Source organism: Cannabis sativa, chromosome 5 (assembly GCF_029168945.1).
Source record: "Cannabis sativa cultivar Pink pepper isolate KNU-18-1 chromosome 5, ASM2916894v1, whole genome shotgun sequence".
NCBI classification, from domain to species: Eukaryota; Viridiplantae; Streptophyta; class Magnoliopsida; order Rosales; family Cannabaceae; genus Cannabis; species Cannabis sativa.
Genome location: NC_083605.1, coordinates 31,120,283 through 31,138,090, shown reverse-complemented (window position 1 = coordinate 31,138,090; position 17,808 = coordinate 31,120,283). Strand labels below are relative to the sequence as shown.

At 29.7% G+C, this 17,808-nt stretch overlaps 1 protein-coding gene across 1 annotated transcript; it reads right to left on the bottom strand.

The window, feature by feature from the left end:
* Positions 1–16,236: 16,236 nt before the first annotated feature.
* On the bottom strand, positions 16,237–16,858 carry LOC115716131 (nuclear transcription factor Y subunit C-3-like). Its single transcript, XM_030644862.2, has one exon. It carries the CDS (start codon positions 16,763–16,765, stop codon positions 16,427–16,429), a length of 339 nt encoding a protein of 112 aa, XP_030500722.2. The 5' UTR covers positions 16,766–16,858; the 3' UTR covers positions 16,237–16,426.
* Positions 16,859–17,808: the final 950 nt, after the last annotated feature.

The window sequence follows — 17,808 nt, the reverse complement described above, 5'->3', positions numbered from 1 at the left end:
GGTTTTAACCATTGCTAGAAATTAATGAAATTTTTCAAACATTTCAAATTTCTTTGCTAAAAGGTATAATCTAGAGTTATCTTTTTAAGAATACAACGAAAAACTCATATCCACCCCTCAATGTACATCCATCTGCGAATGAGATGAACTACTTTCAGTGGATATAGGCATATTAACTCTTTGCAGAGATTGATCTTGTCAAATCCACTATGAACAAGACACAAATGCCATAGATTAAAAAAAAATGTGGTAGTGTCTTTTGATGACTTAGATTTAGTTACATCAAAGAGTTCTTAGAATATTGCAAGTGGATCCTGGTCACAGAATACCTAACTCATATTCCATACAGTTTTAATCCATTAATAGAAGATGGATATTAAACACTTGAGAAAGTGTAACTGTATTGTATTCTGGAATTAGAAATATAAGAAAATTTCTATTTGGAATCTAAAATTAAAGTCAAAGACTTAAATTTATACCAAATATAATGAGTAATTCTATCTTGGACCACCACTAATAATTTAACTCTAAGTCTGATTTGCCCATACAAGTAGGAGATTTCTAAGATTGAGGATTTATATCATTTGGGAATAGAATTTCGGGATTATAATCATATGCGTCATTTAATTTCTTAAGAGAAAATATAGAATGACATGAAATGATTTATAGACCATTCATCCAATGATATGTTTGAAGCTAATTCGAAATGAATAAGCTAAGAGGAATTAGGATAATTTCGTTTAAATAAGAATCCAACGATGCTTCGATTAACGAAAGTCAAAGTAATCTTATTTATACAATCTTCTTGTTTCATATCGTAAAAATACTAGTCTAAGGTGTCATCAATTGATGAACAGCTAGATGTCGCATATACAATATTTATCTTTCGAGATCTAACGCTATTATGTATGTCTAATGGTGAAAATCCACTAGGGATTTATCTCATTAGATAAACAAGCCAAGTTAGACCAACAATGAAGATTCGAAATTAAACTACAACTTAATAACAGAAAATAACATGATTCAATATAAATTCATACACAATTCAGAAATTATAAACATATAGCAAGTAGGAATGACAAGTGAAAATACTAAAACTTACAATCCTAAATAATTTCTAAGGTTTTTCAACAAACTGATACAGTATCCCGTTTAGGCGAGAGTCAAAGCATCATCCATTGAATAGAGTTGTCAGCTCATCTAAAATGATAACCATTCTAGCAACCTTTTATTCGATCAAGATTGGAATTCAGCGTTGTCCCGTTTAGGCGAGTGTCAAGGCAATTCTATCTTATGAGCTTCCACCATTGTTTCATAATTTGCAAGTCAAGTATGGTCGCCACCATTAGGGTGATCCATACCATACAAAACACTTACAAACTACTTATCATGCGAGGTTAAACGGTGCGAAATTGCTAATGAACGTTCCTCCATTAGGGAGGATTACTCACTAAAACAAACGCGGTGTAAAACCCACAATGGAGATCGAATATCTTAATAATAAAGCTCATTATTTAAAGAGAGTTGTATTTTCTTTGATTCTCTTTATTTATTCTATTTATTTTAAATATATATTTATTTAATTAAAATTTCCAATTTAGAATGAAAAATTCTAAATATAAATTTTAATTTAATATTTATAAATTTTACTTCGATGGATATGAGAATAACATGAATTATTTCCATCTTAGTAATAATTTCCAATAAATATTTAGAAAAATGTTCAATTTAAGTTGTTACAAAATTAATTTAAATTAATTTACAACTCAAATTTTATTTTCTATAAATATATATTGCATTTCGAAAAATTAAAGTATTTAAGAATACAATTTTTCGAAAAATGCATGTTAAAATAAAAAATAAATCCTAGAAAATTTATTCTAATTTAATGTTGGCCCAAAATTAATTAATAAAATTAATTTACAACAAAAAATATAATTTTCCTATTTAATTAAATATATAAGAAAAATTTCAAATATTTAAGTATGATGATGAAAATCAACTTAAATATTAATTTTCTATTTAATTAAATACACTAGAAAAATACTTCAAGCAAAAATATCATCTATCTAGATTTTTTTTTTTTGACTAATTAATTCAATTTCTAATAATATACTTTAATTCAATTTATTTTAAATTAATGAATAAATGAAAAAATTATTGATTTAAGTTGATCCAAGAATTAATTAAAATAAATAATTAATTTACAACTTAATCTATTTTTCAAATAAAATTTGAAATTCCAGCATTTAATAAATGCAATTTCGAAATTTGATTAATAAAATAAAGAAAAAATATATTTTGAAAATTATTTAAATTTAGTTGAAAAAATAAATTTCAACTAAAAATAATTTTCTATTTAATTAAATGTCATGAAAAAGAAATATTTAAGTATGATGATGAAAATCAACTTAGATATTCAATTTTCAAATTAATTAAATGTATTAAATTCAAGAAATAAATAATTAAGTGTAGAGAAGGCTTAATTATTAGTCTCTAGTTTAATACTAGGAAAAATATACTTAAAATAAATTGTACCAAAATTAATTATTTAAAATAATTAATTTCACAATGTATAATATTTTCCTATTTAATATTAGAAATAATAAGTAGTCTAGAAATAACTATCTAGAAAATATCTTATTTAACTAAGTATCTTTTCCACAAAATTTGAAAAAATATCTAATTTAAGTTGTATTAGAAAAAATCTAGAACTTAAATATTTTCAAATTTAAATTTAATTAAATATCAAAAATTAAGTTGTAACCACTTAATTTGAAAATATTCCATTTAAGTTAATATTTGAAAATATATTAACTTAAAAAATATCTAAAGAATCTTAATAACCAATGCCTAAAATTCCTCAACTTAATTTTGAAATTTGAAATTCAAAAGATATTCAGATTTAAGTTGGTTAGTTGAAGATAACTAAATATCAACTTAAATAGGAATATTTAATGAAAAATTTAAATTAAGTTCCAGAAAGAATCTAGATGGTTATAATTCTATATTTAATTAAATACAAGAAAATACATATAGTTTAGCTTAGAATAAAAAATTCTTTAAACTATAATTTTCTTAAATTAATTTCAAAATAAATGAAATTAATTATGTTGCTAATCAATTTTTATTAGGTTAAACTAGTGTAATTATAACCTAGTACAGTTGTTCAAATCAGACAAATGGGCCTTCACAATTGGGGTGGTTTGTGTGAGGGGGTGCTGGGTTCAGTATGTCGTACCCACTTCTATGGCTCCCAACTCTCACACAAGGCCCAAAAGAGAGGAATTTAACCTTAATAAGAACAACTGTTATTAATTGAATAGGCCCAAAAACTAAATGGGCCTAAATAAATTCTATCAATAACTATGATAATTTATTTTAGCAACATTAACCTATATGCATCTATAATAAAATTAAACACATAGGCTCACACAGGCACACTTTGGATGGGTCCTATCATGTTGCTAGGTCATACACAGATGAAAGAAGATTGTAAATTATACCTGTTACAAATTATTATCTTGATCAAGGGAGCCATCAGATCATTAGATCTGGCAAAAAGTAACCATGGCTATTTGCAATCAAGTAATAATAGGTTTTGAAAACTTACACATAAGCTAAAACACATACTCCTGCAACAAGGTTAGCTGGATAGTTGGATGTAGGATTTATTTAGTTTTAAATTAAATATTTAATTTCGAAAATAATTAATTAAATAATAAAAAAAATTTTGAAAATTTTAAAAGAATTTGAAAAAATTCGAAAATTAAAAAAAATAAATTTAAAATTAAACCTACAATTTTGAAAAATTAGGTTTCAACCAACCTAAATATCATTTCAAAAATTTGCTAAATACTTTTAAATTTTAAATGTTATTTTAAAAATAAAAATTAAATAAAAATTAGAAAAGATAAATGAAATATCTTTTCAGATTTTAAATTTAATTTAAATAAATAAAATAACAAAATTTAAAAGTTAGCAAAATATCTTACATCTATTTAAAATTACATGATTATAAATATCTTATTTTAAATTTAAATAAGGTCAAAATATCTAAAAAGATTTAATTTTAAAAAAAAATCTTAAAAGATAAGATATAATTAAAAATATCTTAAAAGATAAGATATCTTAAAAATATCTTAAAAGATTTTATAAATATCTTATAAAATCTGACCTTAAATTTAAACAAAAATAAGATATAATCAAATTTAAAAATAAGATAGATTTTTAAGCAAGAAGATAGATACCAATTCTATTCAAATTCAAATTACACTAATATCTTGAATTAAATTTAAAAAATATTAAATTAATTCAAAATGATAATTAGAATTGAATTAGGAATAGTAATAGTATAAATACAAAACTATACAAAAAATTGGAAGTTAATTCCATGAAAAAGCATGAAAAATCGAAGAAAAACAAAAAAATTCGAAACTGTACGGACAGATTTGCGATCGCAGGAAAATATTAGCACAGCCCCGATTTTTTCAAATCTTCAAAAAATCATAACTAATTCAAATAAAATCCAAATTAAGTTCTGTAAAAGGCTAACTTGCTTAATTTTTTTCATACTATCCAACAAAAATAATTCTAGAGATAAAATCGCAATTATTTTTCACGAAAATTTCACAAACATCAATCAGTCATCAAATAACACTCAATACAACATGATACCATCCAAAGAACATACAAACAATCGTTTTAAAGTCCAAATTTCTTGCAAGTAAATCAATTACCATGGCTCTGATACCAGTTGTTGGAAATTATTTTACCAGGATCTTAATCTACTCACAAGTATGTTTATTAACATCCTAAGTATGAACTTTCTAAAACGATAAATTAAACACATATAAAGTTAAAGAAACCTTACATTGGGTGCAGTGGAATATAATGACTCCTTCCGTTCAGATATCTAGCCCTTGATTCCTTTCTGTAGCAGAGCATTATCAATATCTGAACCTGGATCTCTTTCTCTGAATCCTTGATGCTGAATCTCCTTTGCTGATGATCTTTCTTCACGATCTTCCTCACTATGATTGAGGTATCACTTGATGTGTGTGGGCACTACTATAATCACTAAGGATTTCGAAATATATTGAAGAAGAAGAGAGAGAGTGGTCAGCTAAAGATAGGGAGAGAGAAGGCTCAGTTTTTCTGATTCAGAAAGTCTGAAGAAAAGTGTAATTTTCCTGAAGCCTTCACTATCTATTTATAGCATTCCACTAGGGTTAGATTTGAATTATATGGCATTAAAATAATGAAAAAATCAACTTAAAATAGCTACAAAGGTGGCCGGCCATACACTTAGTGGATTGGGCCTTGTTTTTTGCAATTTTACAATTTTAACACCTTTTGTATCTGATTTTCTCAAAAATGCCAATTTCCTAATTCAACCATTTAAATGCCAATTCTAACTATTTAATAACTATAAATAATTATTAAATAATATTGTCATTTATCATATTTATTAATTGAACCATACAAAGTATCATAATTAACAAATATGCCCCTATAAACTCTTTCTTTACAATTTCGCCCTTACTTAGTGAAAATTTCACAAATAGACATACTCTAATTTGTGAATTATAATTGATTAATCAAAACCAATTACATGAGTCATACAAGCAATATTATCTCAACTAGTGGGGGGACCATGGGTCTATATAACCGAGCTTCCAATAAGTAGATCAAGAATTTAGCACTAAAATTCACTAACTTATTAATTCTTCGTTGAATCCACGCATAGAACTTAAAATTGCACTCTCAGTATATAGAATGCTCTATATGTTCCACCATATAGACACATCATTAGTTATCCATTGTTATAATCCTAATGTGATCAATGATCCTCAATATGAATGATCTACACTGTAAAGGGATTAAATTACCGTTACACCCTACAATGTATTTATTCCTTAAAACACTTGACCCCGTATAAATGATATTTCAGCTTATGTGAAATGAGTACTCCACCATTTATGTTCGTTTGGTCAAGCTCGAAGGAGATCATCCTTTGCTTACTATTCGCCAGATAGAAGCTATAGATTCCATGTTTATGATAGCGCTCCCACTCAATTGCACTACCGTGTTCCCAAAATGTACGTATCACCCTGACCTAAAAGTAGGCTTAACTAACAAATCAAAGAACACGAATAGCCTTTCAAGATTGAACCTAATCATAACAGGATTAAGAACATTTGATCTAGGATCAACTTGGGGATATTGACTTGAATAGATATTACGGTAAGTTTAATAAATCTAAGTCAAAGTTCAATATCGATCCTTTCCGATGCATACTCCATGCATCCAACCTGAGCTTTTCTTTAACCAATGCTCTGGAAAGAACATAGCATTTCTCCAAATGCAAGTAAACTCTGTTGTAGATTATCATATCAGTAAAACCCTATGTCTGATAAATCTAGGAAACTTTATTCACATAGTCATGTTTACTTTCCAATGTGTTGACAAAGACAATAAACAAAAGATCAAGTATGTGAAAAGGGTTTAAGATGAATTTATACATTATGTACATATAATCATGAAATAAATCATGTGAACCATGCAACATTAAATGTTATTTCTGATCTATATTAATAAGTAAATCTGATTATATTGAAATGAGTTTTATTTAGGGCATAAAACCCAACATGTGGTTTGTTATTTAAATTGTGTTTATATTTTCTAAGTATTTGTTCCTCGAATATTAGTTTTTATCATATATATGTTTGTTATTGGATTCACTATGTTATATAAAACCGGTTTTATATGTTTGTTAATTTTTCAGGATGATAATCAAGAAGTTAAATGTGATGTTACTGATCATGTTTCTCACAAACACCGTAGTAAAAAAGTCAGTAAGAAGGCTACTAATGTCCTTCAAGCAGCGAGTGATTATGATTTTCAGACTCAGAAGGTTGTGGCAGAAGGTGTTTCAAGCAAGAAAAGGAAAGCTGTTAGTAATCTTGACGCTAGTGCGTCAAAGAAAAGTAAAACTAAGGATGTGGTGGAGGACTCTAATTTGGTATGTCTTCTTTTTTTCTTATATTTCTTGGTTGTTTTTGTTTATGTTAATAGTTTTGTTTTATTCATTTTCATTTAACTGTTTTGTATTTTATGTTTATTTAGGATAAAGTTTGTGAACCTAATGTTGCTGATGATCAGAAGCTTGTTAATGTTGCTAAGAAAGTCAAGAAGAAACCGATTTCCAAATCGCATGGCAAGAAGAAGAGCGAGGCTCTTGCTGTTGACGCTCCATTGGTAATTTTTATTTTTTTTTAAGAAACCGATTTTTTAATTTATTATTTTGCATGTTACAGGTTTTCTATTTACAGTTTTATTTAAATCTGTTTTTTTTTTTAATATATATGTTTTTATTTTCAGTTTTTAGTTTTTCTCTTTGTGGTGGGTAACTAGTTTTCGATTTTTTTTTTTTGCGTAATTTTAATTTCGATTGTTTATATTGTTTTTTCTCTCACAGGAATATTATTTTAAAATTGATGTTAAGAAGAGGTTTGCTAGGAAACCACAACTTTACAATCCTTATAATGTCATCGATGATATCAATGAGAATCTTTCAGATGATCAGAAGGAGTTGTTTCACAAGTCTCCATTTGGCCATTTTCTTGATGCGAGCAACTTTAACTATCAGATATAGCTGATTCATCTCGTTCTTTTGCGGCAGATTCACACCGAAAGGGATGATGTTGAGCTTTGGTTCAAATTGGGAGACAAGGCTATTCGTTTTGGAATTGAAGAGTTTTCCCTAATAACCGGTTTGGATTGTACTAAATCCTATGATGTTGATCTCTTCAAATCAAAGAAGTTGCTTGCTTACAAGGAGGATATTTTTTGTATGCATGGGCTTACTGAGAAGCTTACTGTGAAGGAAGTTGCTAGTGTTTTCTTCAGTGGTGCGTTGAAAGATGACGAAGCTTATGTGAAGATAGCTCTTGTATACTTCTTTGATGGGTATTTGTATGGTTATCCCCAAGAGAAAAAGATTGACAACTTTATATTTGCTATGGTTAATGGTAATGATTACATTGAAGTGTTTAATCGGTTTGGATGGGGGACATTATTGTGGGAAAAGACTTTTTATCACTTGAAGATTGCATTAAAAGATGGAAAATACCTTTAAACATCTTGCTAAGAAGAAGATGATTGAGAAGGGTTACAAGCTTAAAGGATTTCCTATTGCATTTCTTATTTGGATGTACGAGATTATCCCGTCTTTGTCTCCTCGATTTCGCAAAAGAATTAGCAACAAGATTCCTCGTGTTCTGAATTGGGAGAATAGCCCTACAACGGAGTTTAGTGAGTTGATTCAGGGTGTGTTTAACAATCCGAAAGTAATTTTTTTTTTTCAAATTTCATTTTTTGGTTATTGTTTGTTTTATTTTTTTTTTGATTTTTTTAAATTGTTTTGTGTTTTTATTTTTCTAGATTGTTGTAAAGGATTTTGTTGCTTTGAGTGGTGAAAAATCTCAAAGTCTTTTTTCTAAATTCAAGTTTGATCCGTATCAGACAGAAAATAAAAAGGACAAAAACTTAATTGGACCAAAAATAAAATAAAATATGGAAATATGCATATTTTAAACATAAAAATGTAAATATTTGTAAAAATTCATAATCTAAATACAAAAAAATATATGCTATAAAAAAAGTAAATTCTTTAAATTTTACCATACTTCTTTTAATTTCTAAGTCAAACTTGAGCAAGACCATGTTAGTAAAGGCCTAGTGAAGGCCCAATAGCATTGGCCCATTAACCAAATACCCAACATTTAGCATTGCCATAATTTCTTTGTGGTATATAGTTTTATTACTACGGTATATTAATTTTCTGTACTACGATATATCTAACACTGCTGTATATATTTAAATGATCTAATATATTTATTTATTTTTGTTACAATATAATAATATGCAATACTAAAAAACTTATGTAACTTAATTTTATTATTATATATATTTTTAAAAAAATATGTGATAAATGTATTTTTATAATTTTTATTAGCTAATTTATTAAATTTGACAATTTTCTTAATTTTTTTAAAAAGTAGACATTTACTAACTTAGTTACCAAATTTAGGGCCATTTTGCATCTCATTCCTGTCACGTAATGCGTATAGCTGAAAACAGTACAATTTTTGGGTAAACAGTGCCCCAAAAATACTTTATTCTTTAAAAGCAAAAGAGGTTGCAGAGTTTTGGCACTGTCAAGTTATTCTTCGGGTAAATACCATTTTGGACCCTGTGTTTTGCAAAAGTTATCAATTAGACCCTCTGTTTTGTTAAATGACAAAATAGACCCTGTATTTTTCAAAATGGTACAAATAGGACCCTGAATTGATTTTTTGTCAAAATAAAATTTAATTATAATCAGATCTAAAAGTGTTATGACAAAATTATTTACATTTATAGTATCTGCTCGTATTAGGAATTATTTTCAAGTCGATTATATTATAAAAAAAAAGTTATCAAAAATTAAGTTGAGGGTCTTTTTTTACTATTTTGGAAAATACAAGGTCCATTTTGTTATTTAACAAAACACAAGGTCCAGTCAGTAACTTTTGCAAAATACAGGATCCAAAATAGTATTTTTAAAAACAAAACTCAGAAGAAAAATGTTGTCCTGTCAGTAAGAAGAAAGAATCGACTGGAAATGAAAGCCAAGAAGATAGATACCATATCATTTGACACGTATAGAAAGTCACCAGACAAAGAAAACTGCAGCATTCCTATCTCTTAGCCTCTCATATATATATTTTTTTAGCATATTTTAATGGATGATATTACTTACAGTTGAAGGAAAAATAATGCTAAGTATAAATGTCTAATAATCATATTCAACGCTAAATAATATTTTAAATCTTGCGCTTACAAAAATTAATAATTAGACTTTTTGTTTTATTAAATGATAAAATAGATTCTGTATTTTTTAAAATGGTACAACTAGAATTTTGAACTAATTTTTTGTCAAAATAAAGTTTAATAGTAATTCGATCTAAAAGTGGTATGACAAAATTATTTACATTTTCTGTATGTGTTTGTATTAGGAATTGTCTTCAAGTTGGTTATATTAAAAAAAAAATTGTCAAAAATTAAACCCAGGGTCCTATTTTTACCATTTTGGAAAATACAAGAATCATTTTGTCATTTAACAAAACAGAGGGTCCAATTAGTAACTTTTACAAAACACAGCGTCCAAAATAGTATTTACCTATCTTTATATCTTAGTATTATTATTGTAAAATTAAAAAAAAAAAATTAACCATTTAATAATTAAATAATAATATAATATTATTTTAATAATTTTTAAAAGTGATTACCATTAAAATATTTTAGATCAGAACATACCAAAAATAATGTGAAAGAGAGTGTTTACACCAAAAGTAACCCTAATAACGTGGACATCAATATTTGATATGTGGCAAAAAAAATAAAATATCTTGGGTTTAAGTAGTCCCTAATCATAGCAAGTTGGGAGGGGCCCCTAGCCCTGCGCCTAGGTTGACTTCAGGAGTTTCAAAATGGGTGTTTGAATTCTGCCAAGTTGTTTTCAACTCACTATCTTTCAATATTTTGTACCATGAAGATATGAACAATCCAAGTCCAAGGCCTGGGAGCTAAAAACACACGAAACAACACCTCAGAAATCAACCCGGGCATCTAGTGTTTCACCCAACGCCCAGGTTGACAACCCAACTAGGGTTTTACTTTTTGGGACCGCCTGAGTGAAATTGGGTCAAACTTTGTACTGGGACACGAATTACACATGTCATAAACATATATTTGAGGCATCAGAATAAAATTCATTTTAACCACCTAAAGCAGCAGGTGCCCAAGCCACCAAGCCCCTAGGTTGACATTCTGTCAACCTGGAATACTTCCATGCATCAAACTAAGGAACTATCTTGTGCATTTTCTTCGTCTTCATAAAAAATGTGGAAACAAGTACTTTAAGGGAAGAAACAGACCGACATGGGAGCCATAAAGAGGGTCCAACACCCATGTTGACATCTGGTGCTAGTCTAGCGCCCATGTCGATATTTTATCAACCTGGGCCAGTTACAAGAAGTTTTTTGAAGAAGTTTTCCAAGCATATTCTCTGTTTTTGTCAAAGATTAAGATGCAAGTGTTTTCAGGAGTCAAACAGAACCATTTGGCAGCCTGAAACTGGACCCAATGCATAGGTTGATATATTGTCAACTTGGACTATTTCCAATCCTATTTATAAACACTCTCAACCATAGAAGGTTGTTCCGGAACAAGAATACTCTTGTAAGAATTGTAATCAGTGTCAAACTTGATACTGCTCAATTTCAAAGCTTTGAACTCAGCAGCAGTGGGTTTCATATTTGATAGTTGCAGCTGAGAAAAAAACAAGAAAAGGAAAAATATCAATAAGAGTGTTTTTAAAATAAAAAAGAACAGCAAAACAACTAATAAAAAATCAAAAAAACAACAAACAAAAATAACTTGTCTTTGGAAACATCAAAAATAGTAGTCTTCAAAATTCTGAAAGCCGGCTGGCTGGTATAAGTCCACTGAATAATCCTTAGAATACGAGAATTTCCTTTGGCAATACTTACCTTTCATGTACTTACAACACTCATAAAACCAAACTTGAAATACATGAGTACAACCAATCAAAGTGTAAAATACACTAGGCCTCTTTCCTAAACTCTTTGCCTTTCTAACACTTTCAACCCAATTGCCAAGCTTACCCTTCAACGACGAAATAGTTAATTCAAAAGAACTCTGTCCCCAAGCAAATTCATCATACCTCTCACTGTCTACAACTTCTAGAATGGACCTATGAATATTTCTATGCTTAGTACCGCTAAGCAAAAACCATTCTACAAAATAAAGAACTACCAGCTTAACAACATCCTCATCAGAATCACCTCACCTCTTTGTGGTAAAACATTCCCTAACAGATTCTTTAGTAATAGAGGATAAAGTTGGCCAATATTTCAAACAAAGACTATTAATTAATGTCTTGCTTAAAATTCAACACACTACAATCCCCTTCACAATCTAAACCAGTTATCAATGCAAACTCCTCAATGTTAAACCTAATCCTAACACCATGAATCATAACCCACAATTCAGCATCATTAGGCTGTTGAACCTTCTGCAACAACAACCCATGAAAAACTTGCGGTTGAACTTTGAACTTAAGAAGTTTAATGAAATGCCCAAAACAGGTTTTTGAGAACATTTCAAGCTGGTTAGGTGAAAGGCAAGTCTTAATATTATCTATAACCTGGTATGAAGCAGTGGAGACGGCTTTCGCAAGAAACAGATTCTTCTGGTCATATATGTAATCTCATTCCTGCAGCAGTTCAAACAAACAACATGAGGATAACAACAAAAGACTAAAAAACTAAAATACAAAATACAAAACAAGAAACAAAAAACAGAAATGTACTATAAAAAAACTAAAAAAAATAGATACCATAAGAGGATTTTTTTAGGTATGTCAAAGTCTTCAAACTTCTCTAAGCTGTTAGGATGGACCTGAAAGTGGGAATAACAATAAAAATCATAAGCAACAAATTTGAACAACTAAATAAATAATATGCAAGCAACAAGAAAAAGACAAATAAAATCTAAGCAATCAGGAAAAAATCAAAAAATAACATTTAAAAAACAACTCCAACATGCTCAGCCTAAAAGATGAACAACTTCCAAACAACATATTAAGAACACTATGCAGAAAATAAAATTGCAATAGTAATTGTCAACCGTAAAATTAAATTAAGCAGCATGAAAATAACTGAAAACAAACATTTAAACAACTGTTCAGAACAAGCCAATAAAACACTAAAAAACCAATAATGCTATAAACATTTTAATAGCAGAAAAAAAACAAAAAATAACTGAAAAACAACACAAAAACAACATCAACAAAAATACATTAAAAAAAATACACAAAAGAATGAGACAAAACATAAAACCGTCATTATAAACAGGTAAAACAAAAACAAAAAGAAAACAAATGGTGATTAAAAATTTTAAACTTAAGAAAATAAAAAAATTCAAGGTAAAAATATCTTGGATTTAACTTTAGGCTTTACTTCCAAATCAAGGACTTCATCCTCAAAATCAGAATCAGAGATAACCTAAAACAACAAGGGAGAAACATTTAAAACACAAAACATCATACGAAAAATACAGCAACAAGAAAAAAACTAAAAAAAAAAAATTAAAAAACAACATAACCCAACTTACATCGTTGGTAGATTTCAAAGATTTTGTTCTCTTTGCCTTACGAGACTCAATTTATTTGGAATATGTCTTTTTTTAGAACCATGGCTCTGCAACATCACCCATTCCCTTCTTCGCAATGCCCTTGAAACTCATTTTAGGATCAACTTTAGATGACTTCGAAGGAACTTTCTTAGTATTTTTTGAAATTTTCTTAGCTGGGGAAGGTGACTTCAAACCCGGCCTAGTGGTGGCTATTTATGGAAGAATAGAAGAAAATGTGGGAGGAAAAACTAACAGAAGTTATGGAAGATAATGGAGATAGTGTCATAGATGGGAGGTTGAAAAATCGTGGGTTAGGGCTTCGGACGTGATGATCGTGGGTTGTGGCAACAAAAAAACCAAGGAAAGTGTAACAGAAAATAAAAAAAATTCAAAAAAAAAAAAACAAATAAGAAAGGAGAAGTTATGGCAGTGGTGGAGTGTAAAAAGCGGGAAAACCCATGACATAAGCATGGATAGACATATTTGTAATTATGAAACTTTTGAAAATGTAAAATTGAAAAATAAAACTTTTATAAATGATTACACAATCGAATATTGACAAAAATGTAAAAAATTAGCAAAAAGTGGCACCAAGTGTAAAAATCACCTTAATTAATAATGATGTATATAGTATATAATTATTATTTTTTTAAGGGTAAATAGTATATAACTTAGTAAATAAAATATTAAATATTACAAATGTATAATATAAATTGAGGTTTTTTTTTATTTTTATATATATATTTTTTTTTTTTGCATTTATACGAAATACACGGAGTAACTAATGAGCAACATAAATCGCAACCCAAATCTACATCTCAACATAGGAACTAGGGGTGTTCACGGTGCGGGTGGTGCGGTTTTTGACTATTTTTTCAAACCAACCCGCACATGCGATTTTTCAATTTCTCAAACCGCACCCGCACCGCGAAACTAAAAAACGCAAAAACAGCACCGCAAAAAATGGTGCGGTGCGGTGCGGTTTATGCGGTTTTACAGTTTGGACTATCATTAAATAATAAACTATCACAAATACAACAAAGTTTGAGCAACACTTGCAAAAATACCATAAGGCTTGAAAATAAATACGAAAAAAAAAATTCAAGTTTCAACAAGGGCTATTTTCAAAAATATGGGAAAAATTATTAAGGTTATGATAAATATGGCATAAAAAGTAAATGCCATTAAATATGGCATTATCTAACCAATCAAACTAAAAATATGGGTTTTTTTCTAAAAAAAACCATATAAGACATTAAAAAGAAATCTGAATTTAAAATTCATAAAAAATAAAAACTTAATTAAATTACCATAAAAAATATTAAAATTCTCTTCATATTTATTTTTTTAAAAAAATAAAACAAATAATACTATAGTGATTGCCGAAGTTGTCACTTGTGCTGGAAAATTCATCGGAGTTTACTGCCGACACCGGAAAGTCGCCGGAGTAGCCGTCGCGTCGAAAAGTCGCCGGAGTTGCTGCCGGCGCCGAAAAAGTCATCAGAATTAGCATTGTCGCTGGAAAAATCACCAAGAAACTAGTTTCTTGATGTTAGAAACCGGTTTCTTGGTGATTTTTTCGGTAATTTTACCGGTGACAATGCCAGGTCCGACGACTATTCTGGAGTTTGATGTCGGTGCCGAAAAAGTTGCCGGAGTAGTTCCTGGTGTTGGAAAAATCGCCAGAGTTATTGCCGGCGTAAAAAAAGTCGTCAGAATTGGCATTGTCGCCAGCAAAATCATTAGAAAAATCACCAAGAAAGTGGTTTTTTTATCAAGAAACTGGTTTCTTCACCAAGAAAGTGGTTTCTTCATCAAGGAACTAATTTTGTTACACAACAATAATAAAGATTATGAAAACAAAACAAAAATGATATACACTGAAAAATAATTGAAACCAGTTTCATCAATCAACCAAATAGAGAAAAAAAATACAAAAAAAATTACCAAGAAACCGAAAAAAAACCAGTTTCTTGGTGATTAGTCCGATAATTTTTCCGGTGACAATGCCAATTTTGACGAATTTCTCAGAGTTTACTGTCGGTACTGAAAAAGTCACCGGAGTAGATGTCGGTGTATTAGTCGTCAGAGTTGCTACCAATGCTAGAAAATTCGTCATAATTGCCATTGTCGTCAGAAAAATTACCGGAAAAATTACCAAAAAACTGGTTTCTTCATCAAGAAACCAGAAACCAGTTTCTTGGTAATTTTTCCAGCGACTATGCCAATTCTGATGACTTTTCTGAAGTTTACTGTCGCTGCCGGAAAAGTCGCCGGAGTAGCTGCTAGCGTCAGAAAAGTCGTCAGAATTGGCATTGTCAACGGAAAAATCACCAAGAAACCGGTTTCTTAGACTTCAAGAAACCGGTTTCTTGGTGATTTTTCAGTGATTTTTCCGGCAAAAATGCCAACTCCAACGAATTTTCCGGCGCCGGCAGCAACTCCGACGAATTTTCCGGCACCGACCGCTACTCCGGTGACTTTTCCGGCACCGGCAGCAAACTCCGGTGACTTTTCCGGCATCAATGACAAATAAAAATTCCTAAACAAATAAAAACATTAAATATGGGATTTAGAAACCTAATTACATATATATGGCATATCAAATACCATAAAAAAACCTAAAAATAAAAAAATACCATATAAATTGGCCAAACTTAAATGTGCCATATTTATCATAAGAACTTTTAAAATCCCATACTAAGTGTAATTTCCTCTTTCAACAATGCAATAATTAGTGGGCTTAGGTTGGGCCTTCACATATTTGACCTAAATAAATATAAAAATTCGTATTTTTATAACATGCGGTGCGGTACGGTTTGAACCGCATATTAATAATTCAAAACCGCAAACCGCACCGCACCGCGCGGTTTAGGAAAAATTCAAACCGCGACCGCACCGCAAAGAATTTCAAACCACATTTTTTTGCGGCGTGGTGCGGTGCGGGCGATTTGAGCGATTTGAGCAGTTTGATGAACATCCCTAATAAGAACTACCGGAGCAATCCATGCCGTAAAAATAAGAAAAAAAAAAATATTATATAAGTGATTCCCCATATAAATATAAACAATAAAGATAATTAATAATATATACAGTCTGATTATATATGAGATAATCATGTATATTATTGGTCCAAGATTAATAGTCTCTTTAATTCTGTAATTCATGACTTAAGATCATCATCATCATTTTGATGTTCTACCAATGGAAGTAAGAAGTCGAAGAGATCAGTGGCTAGAACAGCTGAAGCAACGTCGTGTTTATGAAGAATCCTCCTCTTGGATTGTAGTGTAAGTGTCCAAGATTTATGAGTGAGTTGTTGGATGAAAAGCTCACAAGCCTTGGCAAACACAATTGGAGCTTCTCCTGATATCATTTTCACTTCTTCATCACTACCACTACCACTACTACTCTTCATAATCTTCTTAATCCTTGCTAATGGCAAACAATGACTCCCATTCCCTCCAAATCTTATTCCTGAATATGTTCCCGCTTGCCTCATAATATTATTATTATTATGTATTAGTACCTTTACCTTTACTTTTTTTTTTTGTTTTTAATTTCTTAATTGATGATCATATATATATTTTTAAGATTTTGTGTGTATATATATGTGAAAATATGTGCTATAGTGTTATGTATGGAAAATGTGGGCCGGCCAGAGCCTGCTAATTAATTAGCCGGCGATGTATGACAATTGGTATATACTAAAAATGTGCTTTTCTCATGTACTAGAACTACCTATAATGTAGCTATATACAGAGTAGTTTGACTAAGAAATTTTTTATACATATATATTATTGAGATACAGCAACACATTGAAATTTTGTGCTTTTTATATTACATATATACGTCATATTCATATGTAATAGTCTTCATAAATTATCGTGTGCATATAGATTAATTGATCGTTGGTGACAAAGATAGCTTGTCCCAAATTGGTATGGCTGCCCAATTTATTTATTAACAAAATATTATTAAAAGAAAATTTAACTAATGTAGTTTATTAGATACCGATCTTAATTATAATAATATGTTATAGAAGCTTTTGAATTTGTATGTAGAAAAATGGTTGGTTGAGATTTGGTCTATAAGCGTATTCATATTTTTACACGACTCTCTTTCTGTCACATATATTTAATTGGTTTGTTGTGTTGGAACAGTCAATGACAGTTAGTACGGTTAGAATTGGTTAGCTAAAGGTTGTTGCTTTTGGTTGATAGTTAGCCTTGTCCTACTGGTTCTAACTGAATGCAGTTAGCTTCCTTCTTGTTTTGTATCTGTATGTAAACTCTGCTCTTTGTATTTGTTGAGTAATGAGAATAAAGGATTGCACATTCAGTCTTTCCACTTCTTTAATCTCTTTCAATACCTTTCTATTTATTTCCTTATCTCACTCTACAAGAAAAGCAATTTTTGCCGGCGCAGTTGACCAATTGCGCCGGCAAAAGTTGTCAGCATTAATGAGATGCTGAATTTGGGATTGGATTCAGCTATACCTTTTACCGGCGCAATGAAATGCGCCGGTAAAAGATGAATACTGAA

What these genes read in the sequence shown, in the direction of transcription:
- LOC115716131 (XM_030644862.2), bottom strand. Translation starts at nt 16,765, where the DNA reads ATGAGGCAAGCGGGAACATATTCAGGAATAAGATTTGGAGGGAATGGG.